General features: G+C 33.1%; 3 protein-coding genes across 4 annotated transcripts; all 3 read right to left on the bottom strand.

Moving 5' to 3' along the window:
* Nucleotides 1-930: 930 nt before the first annotated feature.
* On the bottom strand, nt 931-4,876 carry LOC135123510 (BTB/POZ domain-containing protein 9-like). The gene is made up of 11 exons (XM_064048235.1): nt 4,590-4,876; nt 3,589-3,657; nt 3,470-3,536; nt 3,179-3,420; nt 2,223-2,484; nt 1,968-2,172; nt 1,762-1,921; nt 1,593-1,714; nt 1,461-1,537; nt 1,192-1,409; nt 931-1,127 (listed from the first exon to the last, which is right to left on the bottom strand). Exons 1-11 carry the CDS (start codon nt 4,722-4,724, stop codon nt 1,086-1,088), a joined length of 1,599 nt encoding a protein of 532 aa, XP_063904305.1. The 5' UTR covers nt 4,725-4,876; the 3' UTR covers nt 931-1,085.
* Nucleotides 4,877-7,474: 2,598 nt separating this feature from the next.
* On the bottom strand, nt 7,475-22,592 carry LOC135123063 (BTB/POZ domain-containing protein 9-like). 2 transcript variants are annotated; one of them, XM_064047564.1, is made up of 7 exons: nt 22,392-22,592; nt 8,801-8,886; nt 8,357-8,516; nt 8,241-8,300; nt 8,127-8,193; nt 7,810-8,066; nt 7,475-7,757 (listed from the first exon to the last, which is right to left on the bottom strand). In XM_064047564.1, exons 3-7 carry the CDS (start codon nt 8,498-8,500, stop codon nt 7,491-7,493), a joined length of 795 nt encoding a protein of 264 aa, XP_063903634.1. In that variant the 5' UTR covers nt 8,501-8,516; nt 8,801-8,886; nt 22,392-22,592; the 3' UTR covers nt 7,475-7,490. The 2 variants fall into 2 exon arrangements, with proteins under 2 accessions (XP_063903634.1, XP_063903633.1); XM_064047563.1 differs by lacking the exon at nt 8,801-8,886.
* A 702-nt stretch (nt 22,593-23,294) lies between these two features.
* On the bottom strand, nt 23,295-24,530 carry LOC135123508 (ADP-ribose pyrophosphatase, mitochondrial). Its single transcript, XM_064048233.1, has 4 exons — nt 24,270-24,530; nt 23,990-24,221; nt 23,802-23,950; nt 23,295-23,753 (listed from the first exon to the last, which is right to left on the bottom strand). Exons 1-4 carry the CDS (start codon nt 24,433-24,435, stop codon nt 23,470-23,472), a joined length of 831 nt encoding a protein of 276 aa, XP_063904303.1. The 5' UTR covers nt 24,436-24,530; the 3' UTR covers nt 23,295-23,469.
* Between the last annotated feature and the right edge of the window lie 21 nt (nt 24,531-24,551).

Below are 24,551 nucleotides of genomic sequence, written 5' to 3'. Positions count from 1 at the left end.
TATCAATATTTTCCTTCATAAATAACATTTTTTTCAGTTGGTAATAATACGACCATAATGACGAAAATTTAGCATTTTTAGACCGTTCCGAATTATAAGCCAAAATTATTCTTTCGCCCACTTTTTTTGCATGCCGTTTCCCCCATTCACAAAAATTCGTATACTCTTTATCATATGAACGCTTGGATTTTGCTGGCACCACTTTATTGATAGCTTAATTCCAAAGCTTCGTCCGTGACTGCTGAGGAAAACTTCATTTTCGTCTTCATCTTGCAAATGCCACAAGTGTCACAAATTTAGAAACATATAAACAATTTATTGTTAAACTGTTTGTCACGAGAATTAGTTTCGCAGTCTGCACGATTTCTCGAGTGGAATTCCTATTATGATTCGAATTTTTATTTATTAAAAAACAACAAAAAACACCACTGACGCAAATCTTTATTCTGTTGCAAATCTATCGTCTTGCAGTATTTCTCGAGATTATGAGTCAACATTGTACAGGAATTTGATTTTCTGTTTTTCGACGTTATTCTTCAGATATGCTATACTATATGTGTCCCAGTAGTCCTAATAAAAACCATCGCTCTTCCCTTAAACTCAAGATTTTGCCAAGATCTACCGCAGGAAATGTTTCGAAAAAAAAATCTGTAACTCCTTTCATCTTGGTCTCACAACAACAAACTCATGCTCAACAATTTACAGTTAGTACACTGACCCGTTCATCAGCTTTCAAGTCTTTGCTTGATATCAAATATTAATTTTCACGTACATTTTCGTATTCGTATTGAAGTTAGTAATAAACCTCAATTACAACATAAGCTGATTTTTTGTTTTCTCAACACAAGTGAAAACGAAAGAGTCTGTGTTACGTTCCAGAATGTTTTTGAATTACAGACCACATTTAACCCCATTCTAAATATTGACTCCTATGATTAACAGCTTTATTTTTATTTTTAGTTATCGAATACAATTATTAAAAATCACGTGTGTGTGTGTGACAAATTTATTTTAATATTTGTCATATAAAGCATGCGTTTTGTAGACACCGTGTTAGCAATGGCCAGATATTTCAGTTATTTCCATCACATCTCGGAGGGACATTCGAAGCGCGACACCAAAAATATCTAAAATTTTAGAAGCGAAAACGGTTCAATAGTTCAAACATTCAAACATTTTAATACTACTCACGTTGCTCAAAGAGTCGTCAGTTCCAGTTATCCTGATGAAAACTACCGCCCTTTCTTTAAAACGAAGATTTTGCCAACACTTGCAATCTTCATTTCTTCGATCAACAGCAATCTCCCAATCTGAATAATTGACAGAAGTTTCAACAAAATATCTATAGTATCTGTAACCATCCGCTTCATCCAAGAAAAATTTCATTGTTGAAATCATGTAAGGTTGAGCTGCAGATTAGTAATTTTTACAAAAAAAAATTTAAGATAGCACTAAGGTACCCAGTTGTATTGTAATAGTTCCACTATCTATTACGTGATAGGCATCTAAATCACCATGAAACTGAGACGGAGGTTCTCTTAGAAAATGATCGTAACTATTATTTTTATTATTCTACATGTATTCTTACATACCCTTCAATAACAATCGCTTTCTTGTCTGAAGTTGCAACATTATAATTGGGGCAAATGATACCATTTCTAATTGTAGGAATATCACTTTTGAAATATGCTTCGAAAGATATGATGTGAAAATCCTAATTTAAAAGTGAATAAATGACGTGAGTAGTGTTTATATTCTTACTTGGTTGGCTGTATTTTGCGTCCCTACAATTTTTATGTACTGAGCCATCTGCTGACTAAAAAACAGAACCTGGTCTGAACCACAACTAAAACCACTGTAGTCGATAACTCTTCTCCAATTCTTCTGATCAAGAGAAACCGAAATGTAATAAGAATAAGAACTACAACGAATTTTCTTAAAACTGTATATACTATTTTAGTACGTACCGGGTATCCCCATCCCAGAGTCTCATTTTGAAATGGTTAACAAAAGATGGAGTACCAAGCTTCACAATAATTCCACTTTCACCGTCTATACCGTGGTATGCATAGTTACTTTCTATGTTTCCATCGCCTGTCAACAACCAAGATGTATTTTTTCCGAGAATCACTTCAGCGCTGTGTTCAGCAGTTGCTAGATTTTCGCCCAAAACTTAAAACTCTCATTTTATTTTTATCCCGAATTTGGAGAAAAAATCTTACGATAGAACCCTCTAGAAATGGAAGTTTTTCTTTTGGCACCAACGATCTCGGCAATGGCTTCTAACAACTTTTCACAGTCGAATAGTTTCGAAGGCCAGACTGTAGTTACTATGTCCACGACAGTCATCGACGATAAACGAACACACTGAATAACTAAATCATCGACATCGTTGTTAATTTTGCACCACTTAGCCACGCTTTTGAAAATTTCGATTTCAGGAACAATAAAACTATTGCGTTGTAAAAGTTGAATCATCGATTTCTGTAACAAAAGTATAACGTGTGTAAACATTAACACTACAGTATGACCTCTATAATCCGAACCCACGATTATCCGAACATCCAGTAATCCGACCAGAGACTAGTTGAAGTCGATGTCTCTTTAATCCGAACAAAAACTCTGCAATCCGAACTGAACTTGAAAATATGCACCTACTTGCAAAAATGACGCAAGATTTCCTCTGTGCACATGTTGTATTGAATTTTTTGAAATTTTTCAAAATCTCGATATTTCAATGGACGATTCTGGATAAACGGTTTAAAAATGTAGAAGAAAATGTATTTAGTTAAATTTCGAAAATCGTTGAGAATGAGTCGAAATTTGCATAAGTAGGTAACACATATTGGAAAATTTCATTCGTCTAAAAATTCTGAAAAAATTCAGGAATACAAACAAATCCCTACGTGTTGATTCCAAAAATATAGCGTGTTTATGATCACGCAGTAATTTTTTTTCGAATGTATCAATTATCCATTGTTGCCTAAGAATACTTTATTTCTGTTTAAAAAAATTAAGGTTTATTTCTTGAAGTTTGTTTTCAACAGTGTATGAAGTTGTTATTCAATTCCCTTTCAGATTTTTGGGAAATTCGCTGATTCTAACAAATCGCTAATCCGAACACACCTTTTCCCCAATTAATTCGGATTATCGAGGTCATAATGTACTTTGGTTTTACTTGGGACAGATGAGTGAAACAGTCACTGGTGACAACTTCAGATGCGTTAAGGTCCATGAAAGAATAGCAGGCTTCGAGCAGTTCTTCTAAATCGTAGAGATTGGCAGTGTTGAGGACGGCGCAAATATTTTTCATATTTAGAAGTGGTTTTAGTTTTTTAACGATGGTAGTTTGGAAGTCTGTTAATGAATGTTGATGGGCAAATTCAAGTAACTGAGGGGTTGAATCAACATCGATGGTATCTGAAATTTATCCATAAACCTGGTTCTGTTGTAAAAACTGATGGTCCACCTGTATAAATGTATTTTAATAGACCACGTAAAGTGTCAAAAGGCACACCGGTTATTGTTATTTCGGTCTGAAATTTTTATAGTAAGGGTTATTTTGCAACAAATCCTCAAATCTTTTACCTGGTTTGTGTTTTGCGGATCTTCGGAAAGTATAGACTCAAAGTATTTACTCCTCACGGCCAGAATCACCTAAAGTGTGTAGAGTAGGTTTCACCACGAAAGAGTACAGCAGGTGGGAGTGCACCGAACACAGTTTTGGTTTGGTCTTCGTATTATGATACAAAATGAATAATATTGTTTAAAACAGAAAACACCAACAAAGTCAAAATCACTTAACTACTTTCAAGAAATAGGAATCCTATTGAAAAGAAAAGAAACTGTCCAAATAAGTTAACGTCTCATTGCCTGTCTCACATTCCTTGTCTCGTCTCGTCTTTTTCTTCTTGTCTACATTTATCTTCCTGTCTCTCGTGCTTGTTGACTGCTTTTCCACGTTTCGTTGTCTTTTTGCTTTGTTGGTCGTTTGTGTTTTGGAAGTTCGTTTTTAAGAGATCTGTCTTTTTCAAGACAATTTTGCTTCTGGTCTTTTTTTTTTTTGGTAAAAATAAAGTGTCGTAATTTGTTATATTACAAAATAAGAAGTCTTCTGAGAAAAAATCCGTCAATTTACAGTGCGTTACCGCCTTTTTTGGATTTTAAATCAAGTGAAAATGTTTACTTACTGTAGGGCAGCTACTAGAATTTCGAAAAACGCGTATCACAGCATTGTAAAAGAGCAAGGAAAAGTCAAATCTGAGGAAAAATCAAGCTTCTCTACACCGACAAAAACAAAACCTATACCGAAAGTCACTAATTAGACGAAAATTTTTCATCTATTTTTTATCAAACAAATTTATTTTTGTTATATGGTTGTCTCTATTTTTTTTTGTATATGTTCTTTTTTTAAATTGTATTTAAAAGAAATATAACTCAACAGAGTCTCCCTTCTTAATACATCGATGGTACGCCACTGCTAGCCAGACTACAAGTTGCGCAACATGAGCCCCGCCCCTGTCACATTTCGTGGTGAATTTACTTCTAATACATTTTTGGTAACTCATACCAAGTAATTGTAGACTAACCTTGTGAGCATATAGCTTTTGACCATCGACGAGCAACGTAATATCAGAAAATTTCTGGTTGAGGTAGAGAGATGCGACATCTCCGAGTAACTCGGTGGTGTCTGTAATAGTCACAGTCTCGTCACTTTCCAGCATTTTGTTTAGATTTTACGCAGTTTAAGACGGGCTCAACACTGAAGCACAGTATAGGAATCATCCAGTAGGAAAAACTCTTGTCGGCACCTTGAATGTTTCTGACCCGAATTTTAAGTCGTCATCGGTGGTCGTTGCCTAAAATATTTCTAGATGTCGCCACCCAAATTAAAAAGGATCACAATCGCTTCATATGAACATATTTAAACATTGATTCGGTACGCAATGTACTACACACTACTTTGCTCAAATCGTACCATCGTGAATCATAAAAAGAAAAGAAAAAAATGTATCTTTAATCTATAAACGTAATGATTTGTTTCAGATTTTAATTTATTACTCGCACAATTCACACATTCTTTCTTACGATACATACTTGTAGATTTCCGATGAATATCAACATAATGTAATAAAAACGAATAAAAACAAAAAGGTTTATTTCGAAAAAAATAAAAGATACATTGCGAAAATAAAAAAAGTTAATGTTGCCAAATTATTTTCATATATATGTATATGCCCAATTCCGGACTGTTTTTTTTTTCTTCGCAAGAAGTATGGTTTCCTAGACGCTAATCCGTATGGTACTACAGATGAAGATACTATAGTGGAATTAAAATGTCCATATTTCATAGTAAATGTTCCATTAATTAGTGCGAGTGTAGATAAAAAAAAATCTTTACAAACTAAATGCGTGGACAATTAAATTTAAAAGCAACAGGTAAATATATATTTTGATAAAGTAAACGTCCTGTCTCTAACTTTTTGCAAATGAATAATAACAATAACATTTTGTAATTGATTTTAGAAACCACACAGTCTACCATAATAGATAATAAATTAAGCGCCCTACGACAGAAATACCGTGTTGAAATTCAGATTTAGCTCCACTTCTCGGATAACAACTTTACGTTTTATTTAATTTATTTTCTATGTCCAGTTCAAGTTTTTCTTCGAATGGGAAAAAATATTCTAAAAGTTCTTCAGAAAGTGTCGATTTATATGAGGTTTTATCAGTGATTTTATGAAGAATAATTTGCAAATTTTAGAGCCTGTTGATAAAATCTTGAGTCACAGTTGCAGTTATAAATGAAAATAAAATAGAAATGTTGTTACTTGTTAGTTGAACAAAACTAATAAAAAATGAGATTGTAATAGGACTACGAAAGAAAAAATATTTTCCTTGAAGATTTTGAAGTCTGAAGTGACGGAAGAATTTTAAATTTATAGATATATCAATAAAACCAGAAATAGTTAAAAAATTATCAAAAAAAAAAACAAAAGTGAATAATACAGATATCTTTCAAGAACTTGATAACAGCAACATTCCTTCAGTACTTCAGCAGAAGAACAAACAGGAAACTTTAGTTTTTTTGAGAGGACGCAAATAATATCAAGAAAATTGTGCATCTATTTCTAACAAGAATTATTTTTGTCTTGGACCCATAAAATTTGTAAAAAGATATTTTTTACTGATTGTATACCTAATTGTTAATGGTAATGCACACCATAAAACTATTCTTTGAACAATATTGTCATCTTCTGGTATCCTACAAAACAATCTTTGTTGTCTGTCGTAAAGGGACAATTAGTGTCAATTAAAAAATAAACTTTTCAGAACCACTTTTATCTTCTCTTTATCTTGATTTAGTTCTTAGATGCTGTTCGTTTTGATGGTCTGCGACTAAAATTTTCGAAATATTCCATTTGAAAGCCAATTTTTTAAAGATTATAAAAATTGCTTGACAAAATGATAAGAATTAAACAAAAAACAAAAACAACTTCTGGAGTTCTGTAATAGAAAAAATTCGTTGGTTATTTTTTGACGATGCTCGAAAGAGTCGGTCAAAAAGTTCATACTGAAAAATTGAACTAAACCAAAAACATGGTGTGTTTATGGAGTCGGACCAAGATTTTCGAAAAATTCGGTTTCAAAGTCAATTTTTTTTAATACTAGAATTTATACGACTTTTCGAAGAAATGAAACTGAAAATAACTTAATATGTCTAAGTTTACAAAAAATATATTTCGGTAATTTTCCAAAAATGAAAAAAAGTAAAAAATTTGACGTAGAGGGGGAGGGATTGAAAAATTGAGTATTTGAAATAGTTTTTCGAAATTCTCGCTTTAAAAGTTTTGTTTTAATCCTTTAATCCCTAATATTTTATTTATATTGGCGATTTTGGAAAGACGCTAGAAGTTTTGGTGATTTTCGAACTGAAATGAAGCTAAAAAATTCCAGAATCCAAACTCCACAAAAAACTCCCTTTTTGAAAAGTTGCCTAAAAGTTCCTTAAAATACAGAAAAGATTGCGAGAAGTAGGTAGATCTCGACGAGCTGATTCGAAAAACATAGCATGTTTTTGGCCTCGGATCGAGATTTTCAAATATTCAGAGTAAAAATATAGTTTCTTTATTCCTAAAAATTGCCACATTTTAAGTATATTCCCGAATATGACAAAATGGATTTTCGACAAAATGAAACCGAAAACAACTTCTAGAAATCAATATCTGTAAGTACCTAACTTTTGAAGGTGATCTAAGAAAAGTCAAAATTTTGTACTTTGTACCTACTGAAAAACTAACTAAGTTTAAAAAAAAAAATCGTGTTCGTGGTTCGGGACCAAAATTTTCAAAAATTCGTTAGAAAGTCCAAACTTTTGTCAGATAATTTTACAACTTTACCAAAAAACGAGATATGTTTTGCACTGTATTTTGGAGGCGAGGGAAATTGGGTCTAAATAACTTTAGATCAGTTTTTAGAGGTTCCATTTATTTATTTGTTTTATTCGTACGTTGCTCGTTCGGTATCTTATTTCTGATACTCACAAGAGAATGCATTAATACATCGCTTTCTATTAACTTAGATGGCCAAACTAAATCCAAAATATGGTCTTCGGTTAACTCATTTAAACGAACACATCCGATAACTAAGTTGTCCGTATCTACATTATTTTTACACCAATTTGCTGCTAGTTTAAAAATATCGATTTCGTTGGCAGGAACCACATCTCTCTCCAGCAATTTAACCATAGAATTCTGAAACAAATACAACGCTAGTATCAAAAATATAGCATGCATACCACCATACTTGCGTTAAAACATTCAAAAAATTAGTGTCAATTATTTCCGGAAAATGTTTATCTATAAAATCAAGACAAATTTTCCTTAATTCCTCCATGTCGAGCTCATCGGCCTTATTTAAAAGCAAACAAACGTTCGACATATTTATAATCGAAGTCATTTTAACGGTTATTGTTTTTTCCAGTTTTTTAAGTGAGTATTTATGTGCTAGCTGCAATACGTCCACTATTTCGTCTTCTTGTGATGACTTTATAAAAATAGATCCTGTAACAGTTGTTAGAGAAGAAAAATCCTTAAAAAAATAGGGAGTGATTTTTGTCCAACCTGTATAAATGTAATTCAGTACGACATCGAAAGCTTTTGGAGGTACGTCCTTTAAAAAGATCTCCGACTAAAATGGAACATTGATTTTTTTAAATTTCATAACGAGTTGCTTACTTGTTTGGGATCTTCTGTTATGATTGATTTAAAATATTTGCACCTGGACGCAAGAACTATCTGAAATTTTAAAGTTGATTAAATTGATCTTATTGATCAATGGGTCAAAAAGCTACTTTATGTGCGGGGATGGTCTTGTTAGCCAAGACTAAATTTACATCAGAAAATGTCGTCTTCTGGTAAAAACCCGACATATCTTCATCAATCTTCGCAGAATCGGTAATGGTTATTATTTCCTTGGGTTGTTCTTCATTGGCCATTTTGATTTATTAAAACCTGAAAATATTAGGAATGTCATTAGTCAGTATCCGTGATTTTCTAAAGTTTTTGCAAAGTCTAACATTTGTTATCGATTGTTTAATATAAAATTTTAAAACGAGCCTCCTTCGTCTCTAAAGCCTAGCATGTCAAGGAATATTTTGTATGAAGGTTATTAATATTCTTGGAAATAAATCAGCAACGTGCAGATTTTGATTTTGGGATGGACTCATAATTCACCACTTATACATTTATCATTTTAATAAATGAGATTAATCTGAAATAATCGATAATTGATTTACCTATTTTCCTATTTATTAAAACGGAATCTTCAAGGCTGGTGTTTTGGTCAAACTTTTAGGACGTCTGTTAAGTATATGGTTAATCTCTAAAAAAAATTGTTTGAAATGTAATGATCCGTATGTAAAAAAGAAGACATAATTTTTATTTAAGACAAAAAAAAAAGAATAAAACAAGTCTCCCTGCGTCAAGTCCACGATTTTATTAATTTAATGTAACTTAGTAAACTTAACTTAAAAACAGTGGAAATCTACCAGATATTATTTGACAGTTGCCGGTGGTTGCCGGACTTATAATTCCAAAAAATCCGAAAAATGCAAAACCCAAGAAGTCTAATAATTCAGAGAAATAAAAACAGAAAATGCAAAACTCAAGTAATCCAATAATCAAAAAGATCGAAAATATGTACCCAAAAAAATCAAAGGATTAAGAAAATCAAAAAATCTAAAAAATTGAAACAATCCACAAAATTTAATCAAGAAACTCAAGAAATCCAATAATTCCAGAAATCAAAATAATGCAAAGCCCAAGATAACCAATATAATCCAAAAAATCGAAAATATCCAGAAAACTGAAAGAATTTAAAACATTTTAAAAATCCAAACAATCCACAAAATCTAAGAAATTCAAGAAAATCCAAAAAATCTAAAAAAATGCAAAACCCAAGGACTGCAATAATCCAAAGAAAAAGAAAATATCCAAAAAGAATCAAAGGCAAAATAAAAGATCCAAAATATCCAAAAAAATCAAAGAATTTAAGATATCAAAAAATCTGAAAGATTGAAACAATCCACAAAATCGAATAAATTCAAGAAACTCAAAGATGTAAAGCCCAAGAAATCCAATAACCCAAAAAATCGAAAATATCCAAAAAGAATTTACTAATTTTAAAAAATCCAAACAATCCACAAAATCCAATAAACCCAAGACACTCAAGAAATCTAATAATTCAAATCCAAAAATGCAAAACCCAAGAAATCCAATAATCCAAAAAATCCAAAAAATGAAAATATCCAAAAAATCAAAGGCTGAAAAATTCAAAAAAACTAAAAAAAAACAAAAATTCCACAAAATCCAATAAACCCAAGACACTCAAGAAATCCAATAATTCCGAAAATCCAAAAAATGTTACCTAAACCTAAAAATCTATGCAATAGTCAAAATAATCGAAAATATCCAAAAAATCGAAGAATTAAAAAAATCAAAAAATCTAAAAAATTGAAACAATCCACAAAATTTAATCAAGAAACTCAAGAAATCCAATAATTCCAGAAATCCAAATAATCCAAAAAATGGAAAGCACAAGAAATCCAATAATCCAAAAAATCAAAAATATCCAAAAAATGAAAGGATTTACAAATTTTAAAAAATCCAAACAATCCACAAAATCCAAGAAATTCAAGAAAACCAATAAACCCAGAAATACAAAAAATCTAAAAGAAAATGCAAAACCCAAGGACTGCAATAATCCAAAAAATCGAAAATATCCAAAATGAATCAAAGGCAGAATAAAAGATCCAAAATATCCAAAAAAATCGAAGAATTTAAGAAATCAAAAAATCTCAAAGATTGCAACAATCCACAAAATCGAATAAATTCAAGAAACTCAAAAATGTAAATAAAGCCCAAGAAACCCAATAATCCAAAAAATCGAAAATATCCAAAAAAATTAAAGAATTTACAAATTTTAAAAAATCCAAACAATCCACAAAATCCAATAAACCCAAGACACTCAAGAAATCTAATAATTCAAAAAATCCAAAAATGCAAAACTCAAGAAATCCGATAATCCAAAAAATCCAAAAAATGAAAATATCCAAAAAATCAGACTTTGAAAAATTAAAAAAAATTAAAAACTGTAGCGGAGCTTTCAAAGCGCTCCGCTAGTACCCTTTCGAGGGCGCTGTCCTCGGCAGCGCCGATACATTGATTAAATACATATAGATAGACCCATGCTATTGTTTGGAGCGAACAGGCCAACGGCCGGCGAACAAGAGATGGCGCACCAACAGTCGGCCGTCAAACGCCGGCGAAAAGCTTGGACACCAATCGCGCGCGTAGATAACCCAAATCGCAGCAACAATACATTTAATAAAGCTACCACTCGACAGAGGGCGACGAAAACAATGTGTAAAAATCTCATAGTAACCATTTATATAATTTGCAACGTTGCCAGATGAGCCTAGCACAACTTTGCCGTTATTTCTAGTCGATTAGATTTTATTTCGTTTAAAAGTTTCTGGTGAATAAATGGAATTATTATAATGAATAAACAATACAAACAAATTATTACTTGTTATTTTAAATACTTGTTAGTGTTGATGAAAACATAAATGGTAATTAAAGTTATTCTAAATACGGTCCGGTCCGGTAGCTCAAATTTTACAGTACGAGTGATATGTTTCAGGACGAGTAGGTAGCCGAGTCTTTAATTTCGAAACGAGTACTGCGAAAAGAGTTACCGGACGTATGTTGTTATGTATTTTATTTCATACTGTCAACATACTTTTTTATTCGATAATATTATTATTATTTTGAGAAAAAATCCAAATCGAGTCACTTTTTCTGACATCGTTAGCAACCGCTCTTTGGTAAATGTTTTAATTTGTTTATTCGTGCGAATCAGCATCATATGTTTAAACACATAGTACTTATAACACTTTACAGGACTTATTGTTTTGTATAATCCGACTCGATGGACGAATGTTTTGTGCAATCCGTCTCGAAGGACCAATGTTTGTGCAACTCGGCTCGTCCTACCAGTATTTTTTGTAATCTGGTTGATACGACAATGTGATACCGAATTGTACTTTGATATTGCTCCAAGGACCTTTGTTTTCTTGCGTGCGAGATAATAGACAGCGTTCGGTTTCGATGTTTAATACAGGACGGTTACAGAAATACTAAATTTACATTTGTATTTACAATAACAGGTAAAGCAAAAGAGACCCAAAAGGGTCAGTGGCCGCTTCCGGAAATGGAAGACTTGTCCTTTTTGGCCACGGAGGTAGAAGAGTGTCTCTTCTACCTCCGTGTTTTTGGCTCAATTTTATCGGACTTGTCCGTTTTCTTTATTTTACCGGAATAGTTCGATCCAGTAAAACGTCAAACTTGACATAGTATGAAGTAAAATAAATAAATTTTATGATGTAAATACAATTAAGTGTATCGATAATAATTCGCTACTGAAAATTTATTGAAATATAATTTGTGTTAAAAAAAGATTTTTGTGGTTTTATGGTTTATTAAATGTAATTAAAATAAATAATATCAAGAACTTGTATTATATATCAAAAACATTCATTGTAAATAAGAAAATTATGTAAATAAACCATAAAACCATACAAAATTTTCCTGCGACCTCTATTCAAAATCCCAGTTTACCAATAGGAATTAAGGCACAAAGATGTTTCACTGAATGAATTTATTACCGATTTTTCAAGAAAAGTATGCTTATAAGCCTATAAGCGTCTAATGGGTTAAAACAACAAATAATAATCACAATTTATTTGTTTTATATGTTCATTACAATAATCCCATTTATTTACCAGAAACTTCTAAATGAAATAATATCTGGTTGACGAGAAATATCCGCAAATTTGTGTTAGGCTCATCTGGCAACGTTTTCGGTAGGTAGGTATCAATGGAATAATGCGATTAGGTATACTGACCGTTTTAAGGAGTGCTCGTCCAATAGTGCGTAAACTAAAAGATTTGGTAATTTTCTTGGAAGAGTTTGTTTCTTCAATGAAAATTTATGGTTTTTAATTCTTCGGCCGCTTGAAAGTCTCGCCATGTGAAAATAGATTATTTGATAACCTGTTTCGTAATAATTGTAAATACGAACAAAAGCATATTTGCATATTCTAAACAACTGGCCATATCGATTCCAACCAAACTTGTACAGATATGTTTTTTATTGTTTCTGTTTTCAATGAAATAAATTTTATTTGCAAAATACCTAATGTCTAACGACATATCACGCATACATACTACCCCATTTACTATATTTTCAATCTGTGCATTTTTCGCTTCATTCGTAGGAGCCAAGTAAGAAGTATCAGTGAGACCGGCGGACTTTCAATAGCTCGTAAATGAAAAGATTTAGTAAAGTTTCCTAGAACAGTCTGTCTCTTCATAAAAAAATTTAGACATTTTTACTATGAAATATAGGTACAATACGGTATATTCCACTGTTTGTTTTCTTTGAGATACGACTAGTTCTTGTGCCGAAGTGAAACACCAAAAAGTCTAAAGTCCGGAAATCAGAGTGAATTTTAAAACACATAAAACGACTTCTTTATTTATTTAAATATTGTCCTGTAACGTCCTGTGACGTGGAATGGAGTTTCTTAATGTACAAAAGTATGTTAGATAATAACCGAAAAATTTTCTTGATTAAAACTAAAGGAAACACAATTATTACTTGGAATAAAAATAAAGAATATCAAGAACTTGTGCTATGTATTAAAAATATTTAATTTCAAATAAGTAAATTATGTTAATAAACCATAAAACCACAAAAATCTTTTTTTAACACAAATTATATTTCAATAAATTTTCAGTAGCGAATTATCGATATACTCAATTGTATTTACATCATAATAGTTATTTATTATACAAGCGGTTAAAGTGAATGTTTAATGAGCGGCCAGTTTAATGCGAGAGCGGCGTATGCCGCGAGCGCCTTAAGACCACGAGTTACACATTCATTTTAACCGCGAGTGTAATACAAACTTTTATTCAATTTTGACAACCCCAAGTCCCAAATTGTGAAAAAATTGGTGATTCAAAGTTCACATTCGAGAAACGTCAGAATTGACAGCGACCAAATAAAAGTTTTATATGCGTAGAATTTAGGTTACAATATCAGGTGTGTGTGTGTAGTATGTGACTCTGGCGACGGTGTTTGTTTATTTTAAACAAACTAAAATTATCGAAAAATTGCAAAATCATGCAAGATTCCAACGGCAAAACTTGCTCCCAAAAAAGAGCAAATCAGAAAGTGTATCAAAAGTTCCTTAGATGGAAAGAGCAGCAAGGCATTGGAGAAATTACAGAAATGGTAACCATGGTTTTAAAACAGCAAAATAAAAATTTTATTTCGCTAGCGGTTTAAAAATTTTATGGTGCTACCGGATAAACCAAAGCTTTAGTGGCCTACTGACGGCAAAATAAACGTTTGTTTACATGTCAAAATTGAATAAAATTTATTTATTTTACTTTATACTATGTCAAGTTTGACGTTTTACTGGATCGAACGATTCCGGTAAAATCAAAAAAACGGACAAGTCCGATAAAATTGAGCCAAAAAGGACAAGTGTTCCATTTTCGGAAGCGGCCACTGACCCTTTTGGGTCTCTTTTGCTTTACCTGTTATTGTAAATACAAATGTAAATTTAGTATTTCTGTAACCGTCCTGTATTAAACATCGAAACCGAACGCTGTCTATTATCTCGCACGCAAGAAAACAAAGGTCCTTGGAGCAATATCAAAGTACAATTCGGTATCACATTGTCGTATCAACCAGATTACAAAAAATACTGGTAGGACGAGCCGAGTTGCACAAACATTGGTCCTTCGAGACGGATTGCACAAAACATTCGTCCATCGAGTCGGATTATACAAAACAATAAGTCCTGTAAAGTGTTATAAGTACTATGTGTTTAAACATATGATGCTGATTTGCACGAATAAACAAATTAAAACATTTACCAAAGAGCGGTTGCTAACGATGTCAGAAAAAGTGACTCGATTTGGATTTTTTCTCAAAATAATAATAATATTATCGAATAAAAAAGTATGTTGACAGTATGAAATAAAATACATAACAACATACGTCCGGTAACTCTTTTCGCAGTACTCGTTTCGAAATTAAAGACTCGGCTACCTACTCGTCCTGAAACATATCACTCGTACTGTAAAATTTGAGCTACCGGACCGGACCGTATTTAGAATAACTTTAATTACCATTTATGTTTTCATCAACACTAACAAGTATTTAAAATAACAAGTAATAATTTGTTTGTATTGTTTATTCATTATAATAATTCCATTTATTCACCAGAAACTTTTAAACGAAATAAAATCTAATCGACTAGAAATAACGGCAAAGTTGTGCTAGGCTCATCTGGCAACGTTGCAAATTATATAAATGGTTACTATGAGATTTTTACACATTGTTTTCGTCGCCCTCTGTCGAGTGGTAGCTTTATTAAATGTATTGTTGCTGCGATTTGGGTTATCTACGCGCGCGATTGGTGTCCAAGCTTTTCGCCGGCGTTTGACGGCCGACTGTTGGTGCGCCATCTCTTGTTCGCCGGCCGTTGGCCTGTTCGCTCCAAACAATAGCATGGGTCTATCTATATGTATTTAATCAATGGCCGATATCAACCCCACCAAGCTCACCCCCACTGGAACGCACCCCACCTGAAGTTACTTCATTGTGCAGGTACTCCCACGCATCTCAACCCTGCCTATAAAAGGGCAACTCGGACGCTTTCCAGGCAGATGGAACTCCACCATCTCCACCTTAAGGGCTGCACTGTCTCGGTCCCCTTCTGGTGATCACCAGGGCTGCACTGTGTTACGGTCCCCTGCGCCGCTTCGAGATTATCACCAGGGCTGCACTGTTTTACGGTCCCCTGCGCTGCTTCGAGATCATCACCAGGGCTGCACTGTGTTACGGTCCCCTGCGCCGCTTCAAGATTATCGCCAGGGCTGCACTGTTTACGGTCCCCTGCGCTGCTTCGAGATCATCACCAGGGCTGCACTGTTTTACGGTCCCCCTGCGCCGCTTCAACGACGTCATCTCCAGGGTCGCACTCTCTAGGTCCCCTGTGCCGCATCGCCGACGTCGTCATCTCCAGGGTCGCACTCTCTAGGTCCCCTGTGCCGTATCGCCGACGTCGTCATCTCCAGGGTCGCACTCTCTAGGTCCCCTGTGCCGTATCGCCGACGTCGTCATCTCCAGGGTCGCACTCTCTAGGTCCCCTGTGCCGTATCGCCGACGTCGTCATCTCCAGGGTCGCACTCTCTAGGTCCCCTGTGCCGTATCTCCGACGTCGTCATCCCCAGGGTCGCACTCTCTAGGTCCCCTGTGCCGTATCGCCGACGTCGTCATCTCCAGGGTCGCATTCTCTAGGTCTCCTGTGCCGCACCGCCGACGTCGTCATCTCCAGGGTCGCACTGTCCAGGTGCCCTGTGCTACATACATCGCCGCCGTCATCCCCTACGACGCTCTGAGTCCCAGGAGCCGCCACCATCCCCGACGAGAATTGCCACCACTTCGATAACCCATACCCATATTTTGCTTTGTATTGTTTGCTTATTGTCAATAAACCGCTGAGCTACCACAATCTGTCGCCCTCACGTGGGGCCGCGAACAAGGGAGGATACCACAAAACCTACAAAATCCAATAAACCCAAGACACTCAAGAAATCCAATAATTCCGAAAATCCAAACAATGCTAAACCTAAAAATCTATGCAATAATAAAAAAAATCGAAAATATCCAAAAAATCAGGGAATTAAAAAAATCAAAATATCTAAAAAATTGAAACAATCCACAAAATTTAATCAAGAAACTCAAGAAATCCAATAATTACAGAAAATCGAAAATATCCAAAAAACTGAAAGAATTAAAAAAATTTTTAAAATCCAAACAATCCACAAAATCCAAGAAATTCAAGAAAACCAATAATCCCAAAAATTCAAAAAATCCAAAAATGCAAAACTCGAGAAATCCAATAATCCAAAAAATCCAAAAAATCAAAGACTGAAAAATTCAAAAAAATTAAAAATCCACAAAATCCAATAACCCCAAGACACTCAACAAATCCAATAATTCCGAAAATCCAAACAATGCTAGACCTAAAAATCTATGCAATAATCAAAAAAATCGAAAATATCAAAAAAATCAAATAAAAAAAATCAAAAAATCTAAAAAATTGAAACAATCCACAAAACTTAATCAAGAAACTCAAGAAATCCAATAATTTCAGAAAATCGAAAATATCCAAAAAACTGAAAGAATTTAAAAAATTTTAAAAATCCAAACAATCCACAAAATCTAAGAAATTCAAGAAAACCAATAATTCCAAAAATCCAAAAAATCTAAAAAAAATGCAAAACCCAAGGACTGCAATAATCCAAAAAATCGAAAATATCCAAAAAGAATCAAAGGCAAAATAAAAGATCCAAAATATCCAAAAAATCAAAGAATTTAAGAAATCAAAAAATCTAAATGATTGAAACAATCCACAAAATCGAATATATTCAAGAAACTCAAAAATGTAAGCCCAAGAAATCCAATAATCCAAAAAATCGAAAATATCCAAAAAATGAAAGAATTTACAAATTTTAAAAAATCCAAACAATCCACAAAATCCAATAAACCCAAGACACTCAAGAAATCTAATAATTCAAAAAATCCAAAAATGCAAAACCCAAGAAATCCAATAATCCAAAAAATCCAAAACACTCAAGAAATCTAATAATTCAAAAAATCCAAAAATGCAAAACCCAAGAAATCCAATAATTCAAAAAATCCAAAAAAAAAACAAAATATCCAAAAAATCAAAGACTAAAAAGTTAAAAAAAACTAAAAAAAATAAAAAATCCAGAAAATCCAATAAACCCAAGACACTCAAGAAATCCAATAATTCCGAAAATCCAAAAAATGCTAAACCTAAAAAACCTATGCAATAATAAAAAAATCGACAATATCCAAAAAATCAAAGAATTTAAAAAAATAATAAAATGTAAAAAATTCAAATAATCCAGAAAATCCAATAAACCCAAGAAATCCAATTCCAAAAATCCAAAAAAAAGCAAAACCCAAGATATCCAATAATCCAAAAAATCGAAAATATCCAAAAAGAATCAAAGGCAAAATAAAAGATCCAAAATATCCAAAAAAATCAAAGAATTTAAAAAATAAAAAAATCTAAAAGATTGAAACAATCCACAAAATCGAATTAATTCAAGAAACTCAAAAATGTAAAGCCCAAGAAATCCAATAATCCAAAAAATCGAAAATATCCAAAAAAATGGAAGAATTTATAAATTTTAAAAAATTCAAACAATCTACAAAATCTAATAAACCCAAGACACTCAAGAAATGTAATAATTCAAAAAATCCAAAAATGCAAAACACCAGAAATTCAATAATCCAAAAAATCCAAAAAATGAAAATATCCAAAAAATCAAAGACTGAAAAATTCAAAAAAACGAAAAAAAAAACAAAAAATCCACAAAATCCAATAAAGCCAAGACACTCAAGAAATCCAATAATTCCGAAAATCCATAAAATGCTAAACCTAAGAAATGTATGCAATAATCAAAAAAATCAACAATATCCAAAAAATTAAAGAATTTAAAAAAATTAAAAAGTCTAAAAAATTCAATTAATCCAAAAAATCTAACAAACCCAAGAAACTCAAGAAATCCAATAATTCCAAAAATCCAAAAAAATGCAAAACCCAAGATATCCAATAATCCAAAATATCGAAAATATGCAAAAAATCTAAGAATTTAAAAAGTTCAAAAAATCTAAAAAATTTCAAGCAATCCACAAAGGCCAAGAAACTCAAGAAAAAAATCCAAAAAAATGCAAAACCCAAAAGCTTCATTAATCCAAAACATCGAAAATATTCAAATAATCCACAAAATTCAATAAACCCAAGAAACTCAAGGAATGCAATAATTCGAAAAATCCAAAAAAATTCAAAATCCAAGATATCCAATAATCCAAAAAATCGAAAATATGCAAAAAATCAAAGAATTTAAAAAGTTCAAAAAATCTAAAAAATCCAAACAATCCACAAAGTCCAAGAAACTCAAGAAAAAATTGCAAAAATCCAAAAAAATGCAAAACCCAAAAGCTTCAATAATCCAAAACATCGAAAATATCCAAAAATTGAAAGAATTTAAAAAATTTTAAAAATCTAAACAATCCACAAAATCTAAGAAATTCAAGAAAACCAATAATCCCAAAAAAACAAAAAATCTAAAAAATGCAAAACCCAAGGACTGCAATAATACAAAAAATCTAAAATATCCAAAAAGAATCGAAGGCAAAATAAAAGATCCAAAATAATCAAAAAATCAAATAATTTAAGAAATCAAAAAATCTGAAAGATTGAAACAATCCTCAAAATCGAATAAATTCAAGAAACTCAAAAATGTAAAGCCCAAGAAATCCAATAACCCAAAAAATCGAAAATAACCAAAAAAATGAAAGAATTTACAAATTCTAAAAAATCCAAACAATCCACAAAATCCAAAACACTCAAAAAATCCAATAATTCCGAAAATCCATAAAATGCTAAACCTAAGAAATGTATGCAATAATCAAAAAAATCAACAATATCCAAAAAATTAAAGAATCTAAAAAAATAAAAAAGTCTAAAAAATTCAATTAATCCAATAAACCCAAGAAACTCAAGAAATCCAATAATTCCAAAAATCCAAAAAAAATGCAAAACCCAAGATATCCAATAATCCAAAATATCGAAAATATGCAAAAAATCTAAGAATTTAAAAAGTTCAAAAAATCTAAAAAAAAACCCAAGCAATCCACAAAGGCCAAGAAACTCAAGAAAAAATTCCAAAAATCCAAAAAAATGCAAAAACCCAAAAGCTTCATTAATCCAAAACATCGAAAATATTCAAAAAAATCCAAGAATTAAAAAAAAAATCTAAAAAATTCAAATAATCCACAAAATTCAATAAACCCAAGAAACTCAAGAAATGCAATAATTCCAAAAATCCAAAAAAATGCAAAACCCAAGACATCCAATAATCCAAAAAATCGGAAATATACAAAAAATCAAAGAATTTAAAAAGTTCAAAAAATCTAAAAAATCCAAACACTCCACAAAGTCCAAGAAACTCAAGAAAAAATTCCAAAAATCCGATTAACTTTTAATTGAGGTCCGTTGCTAGGTAACGTGCATGGTTTAACCAATCACGGGCTCTTATTGCACATTTTAATCCTCTGTTAAATTAATCGAGGATTATAGTATATTACATATCGAGGGTGGTAAGAAGCTAATTACGAACGAAGTTTATACACGAGCGAGCGTAGCGAGCGAGTGATGTAATATGAGTTCGTAATTAGCATACCACCAGAGTTGTGTCATATACTTTTTCTACGATCTATAATGAAGAATCGCTTTCAGAAGAAATTTTTTTGGGAAAGCAAATATTTATAGTTGCTATGGAAACTATTCAAACAGGCACGTAATATATATATATTACGTGCCTGTTCATTCATTACATGCCAGTGGGTGTAACTATGGTTTTACCACAGACTATACAGACAAGCCACTGCCCCACCACTGACAAACGAATATAGTCTTTAATTCAAGAGTCCAAACAGTCGATTTCAATTATTTTGCCCTTGAACACAAGAAAATGACGGTTTAGGTAAGGATGACCTTGATTCCGCTTAAAAATTTGCAAAATACTGTAGTGGCTACCCTGTTTAGTGGAAACTTTTAGGAGAATGTAACTAGAAAAACTAGAATTTTGACACTTCGGGTACAGAGATATGTAAAAGACAGATGCGGTTATAGCTTTCCCGATCTAGGGCCAACATCTATGATCTAAGAGTAGCAATACTTTGTGTCGCCTATCCTTTTCTATATCAACACCAGTACTATGGATTGCCAACTGTAGGCTACATCGATCACTCTCTAAAAGGTGGTTGTCTTGTTATTGGCCCGTTCTGATGGCGGCAATTATAAATAATCATAACCACCCACAGTCTGAGTGGTCTGACAGGGACCGGCACAAACACAAGAACGGCATCAACGACAAACGTTGCGCCAACTCTCATTGGTTGCGCCGTACAGAGCGAGACCTTCAGATATCGGGTTACCATTATACGTGCTAGAGAAAAAGAGGGAGATATAAACGTACAGTGACATTTTGGCCCTAAACGTATGTCCACGAGAACATTAAATATCTGTATCTAGTCTTTTACATATCTCTGTTCGGGTCAGAGATATTGAATATAAGTACATATATACATTTAAACCTCCTTGCTTTGGGTTGACAACATAACCACATATAACCTCAAAATGGGTCTGACCAAGACCTGTGAAGTGCAGCGCACTCCTGTGAGTCCTGCGGCGACAGAATACACAATACAATACAATATAAGTATTCACTCACTTTTAAAAAATGTATAAATTTAATTAATAGCACTCATAAATTTTTTAGCTTGTTTATGATTTTTTTTTTACTATGAACGTACGTACGAACGCCTTTATTATTTTAGTAAGTTAAACATAATATGACTTCTGTTGATGTATTTTTTTAACATTATATTGGCTTTTAACCGAGATTGTGTTGTAAAGTGGCAGTCCTCGCGTTTAAAAATCGCGCGTATGAAGTGACGGTTGAGGTAAGTCGTCAATAAGGGTCACGTTCGCTCAAAGTGGGTATGTGTCTTGTCTGGTAGTCTGTGGTTTTACTATCAGGCTAGACAGTTCGTAATTCATGGATTACTATGTGGAAGTAGAAAATAGTATATTATTAGCCAAGGTTGCAAAGCCAAGCATTCTAGGCCGAGCGCAAATTAGAACCCGAGACGCGCAGCGTCGAGGGCTCTGAAGTGCGAGGTCTAGAAGTGGCTTTACAACCGTGGTTAATAGACTATTTTTTTCACTAGTAGAAACCATAAGACAATAAATTGAAAAAATAAACGTTCAATTTTTTGACGCAACATGATTTTGTTTTGATTTCTAATCAAACTTAATTTAAATCTTCAACACAAAGAAAACCGTTTACACTTGTCGCCGCATTAATCATTTTATCTTCTACCGTCTACCAACTACCATGCGTATACTCAAGTAATATTAGTAGCACACATTCATTCATTTTTTAAGAAATAATTACATCAAATATTGGGTACATAACCTCAATCTTCTTTTTGAACCCGTGGTAGCAAAAGTTGAATTTGCTACCTCTAAATGAGTCGACATTTGCATGCTTCATGGCTGCTAGTGAAAAAAATATTTAATTCGCTGTTCTATAAACCGGCCATAAAAAAAATCTCCCTGCGTCAAGTCCACGATTTTATTAATTTAATGTAACTTAGTGAACTTAACGTAAAAGCAGTGGAAATCTACCAGATCCAGATATTATTTGACAGTTACCGGTGGTTGTCGGACTCAACACGATGATCATGCGCTCTGAGCAGAACACTTTTAAATTTTAATTTAACGTTTAAACATGAGTGTTTGGCAACTTTAGAGTTCGTTAAATTAAATTGGTTGCTCATAAACACTCCTGTATGATTTTGGGAATTTAACTTTTTCTTAAATTACGTTAAATTAAATCTTAATTTTTCGTGCATGAACCCACCATAACTGACGCTAACCTTCAAGTTCTTCCTGTTTTAATTTGGTTTAAAATTTTGCTTTTACATTATTTTGAAATAAGTTAAAAACAGAAAACTGTGTTTATTAAAAGTAGTTAAACCTGAGTTCCTAAAGAATTCATAACAATGTCGGACAAAAATACGCGTGCGGATACACGGATCAAAATTTCACAACACAAAATTGAAAATGACTAGCTGCTTACACTAATGACACTCCTGGATGTCCGTTGGGTCTAGGTGAGTTTGTTAAAAGAATTGTCGTTTGGTAAGATTTAACAAACAACGACAAAGCTTGGAACACCACTATTAAAACGTATTCACTTTGCACATAGGGAGAGAACAGGAGCAGGCAACAGGGGAACAGGACAACAGGATTCCGCTTGTAGTCCTGTGCTAGAACTTCAGTCCCCTTCTTCTTCCGCCTATAGTGAATTCCCCTACCCCATGAATGCGTGAAAGCATGGGTGGTTGACTATATTATCGAAATGACTTTTGTTTTCAAATGCGGTTTCAAGTCTAGTTTTTTTTTGGCGCGAATATTTTATTTAAAAATGCAGTGAACTATTATTATTACCATTACTTCGTGGTTTATTAGTGTTTTTCATACTGTATTCAAATCAACGTTTTCCAAAGCTATAGAGGCTTCCATTTTCCATATGTTTTGGAATACCTCCATCACCGGACGCAAATAATACGCAAGTCGCTGACAATTTCAGATTATAGATATTATATCGGTTGTAATCAAATAAGTGACAGATCCTTTCATGTTCGTCTAATGGTATTTCCATTCTAAAAGTCTTAAATAGATGAAACATCCTGTATGCTCAATGTTTACAGAAATTCAGTATCTCTTTCCGTTTTCAAGATATTAAAAAATACAATTGGGGCGTTTTTGCTCATCTTATTAAAGTTAACTTTTCCTATATATAAGAAAATAACAACAAAGCACTTTTAAAATTTTGCATCTTTCACAGCAAAAACTTTGAAATTTCAAATATCCCCAACTGAACCATTTTTTAATAAAGGAAGTATATGTAATATCTAACCTGTATACCAACTGTAATCTTTAGCTGTTGGTATTACTGGTATATATTAGTAATCACAACAATATGAAAAATATTTATTACAAATTTTAATTCACATTATAGTGGAAAACAAAGAATGTGACAAAATGTTAAAACTATGTGATTATTCCAACTTATTCAAATATATGTCTTAACATAATTACAAGATGTATGTGTAAAAATTTATTTATTTAAAATAAATTGTTTTTATCACTGTCTACCAGTGCGCTTGCCTCAGCTTAGCCACAGTTTCAATAAAACTGGAATGACTAGCATATAAATCGAGCCCTTTGTCAACATCCACCCACTTCACACTCTGGGCGTCATCTCCCGCCTGCAGCTTAAATTTACCCACAGTTTCATTCTTATCATCGTGAAAATTCACAGCCACTGTCTCCATCCAAGCATTATCAGTATTCCTAGGGTCATCTACATATCCACGAAAAATCTCTTCACCTTTCTCAAAAAACTTCCCCACCATATCTTCAGTAACCTTTTTCTCTGCAAACAACATTTTCAAATTTGTTAATTAACACTCATGGATCAAACCTCGCCCCATCTCCAAACTATTGAAAGCTTCTTCTAGGAACTCCCTTTTCAAAGTTTCACTGACTTTCTCACCTGGATCTACCATCCCGCCTGGAATCGCCCACTGGCCACAATCGCGCCTCTGAATGGCACAAAATTGCAAAATAGGCCTATACTACATAAGTTGTACATCAGCAGTCCTAACTCACAATTTTGATATTGGGTGTGTGTCTTTAATCCCGTTGGAGAGTTTCCATCGGGTTACTACGGGGTCTGCAGCGTGATTGGGGCCCCACTTGCCCAAGACACCGCGTCCCTTTAAGCCAGTGCGTCCCTCAGGATTTAAAGGGCGTCCATCTACTACTTTGTAGGGACCTGTGTGGCTTTGGCGGTTGACTGTACCATCTAAGCCATTCCATTTTGGATGGAAACTTGAAGAATCTAAAATGGCTAATTTGGTGGGTGAACTTTACAGTGTAAAATAGATACCAGTGGGAGGGTCAGCCCACGGCTTGTTGTGCAGCACAGGTGAGTCATAGTCCGGGGGGCTGTAGTTGTCCATGGGTGTGGTCCACGGGACTTGATCGTCTGAAAGGGCCAAACGTCGAATTTCACTGAAAGGATATAACACGGTCCTGCATTTTATGTGTACCATTTTTATAATTCTTTTTTCTAATTTATAATAAGGGATTATCTGAGAAATAAAAATCAAGGTTAGAAAAAAATTGACATTTTCAACGTAAGTTTGGTCTACGACTCTGGTACTTTGGA

Source organism: Zophobas morio, unplaced genomic scaffold, assembly GCF_036711695.1.
Source record: "Zophobas morio isolate AGI-343-1 ecotype UQ-CSIRO unplaced genomic scaffold, CSIRO_AGI_Zmor_V1 ptg000006l, whole genome shotgun sequence".
NCBI lineage: Eukaryota > Metazoa > Arthropoda > Insecta > Coleoptera > Tenebrionidae > Zophobas > Zophobas morio.
Note: the sequence above shows the minus strand (reverse complement) of the source record. Positions and strands in the feature narration are given on the sequence as shown.

Coding starts and splice junctions, on each gene's coding strand:
- LOC135123510 (XM_064048235.1), bottom strand. CDS start 4,724: ATGCTGGAAAGTGACGAGACTGTGACTATTACAGACACCACCGAGTTA. Junction 3,658..4,589: donor AAAAGCTATATGCTCACAAG/GTTAGTCTACAA, acceptor TACACACTTTAG/GTGATTCTGGCCGTGAGGAG. Junction 1,538..1,592: donor AAAGCGATTGTTATTGAAGG/GTATGTAAGAAT, acceptor TCATTTTCTAAG/AGAACCTCCGTCTCAGTTTC.
- LOC135123063 (XM_064047564.1), bottom strand. CDS start 8,500: ATGGCCAATGAAGAACAACCCAAGGAAATAATAACCATTACCGATTCT. Junction 8,301..8,356: donor AGACCATCCCCGCACATAAA/GTAGCTTTTTGA, acceptor TTAAAATTTCAG/ATAGTTCTTGCGTCCAGGTG. Junction 7,758..7,809: donor TTTTGAATGTTTTAACGCAA/GTATGGTGGTAT, acceptor TATTTGTTTCAG/AATTCTATGGTTAAATTGCT.
- LOC135123508 (XM_064048233.1), bottom strand. CDS start 24,435: ATGGTACACATAAAATGCAGGACCGTGTTATATCCTTTCAGTGAAATT. Junction 24,222..24,269: donor GTGGGCTGACCCTCCCACTG/GTATCTATTTTA, acceptor TAGCCATTTTAG/ATTCTTCAAGTTTCCATCCA. Junction 23,754..23,801: donor TAGTTTGGAGATGGGGCGAG/GTTTGATCCATG, acceptor TGTTGTTTGCAG/AGAAAAAGGTTACTGAAGAT.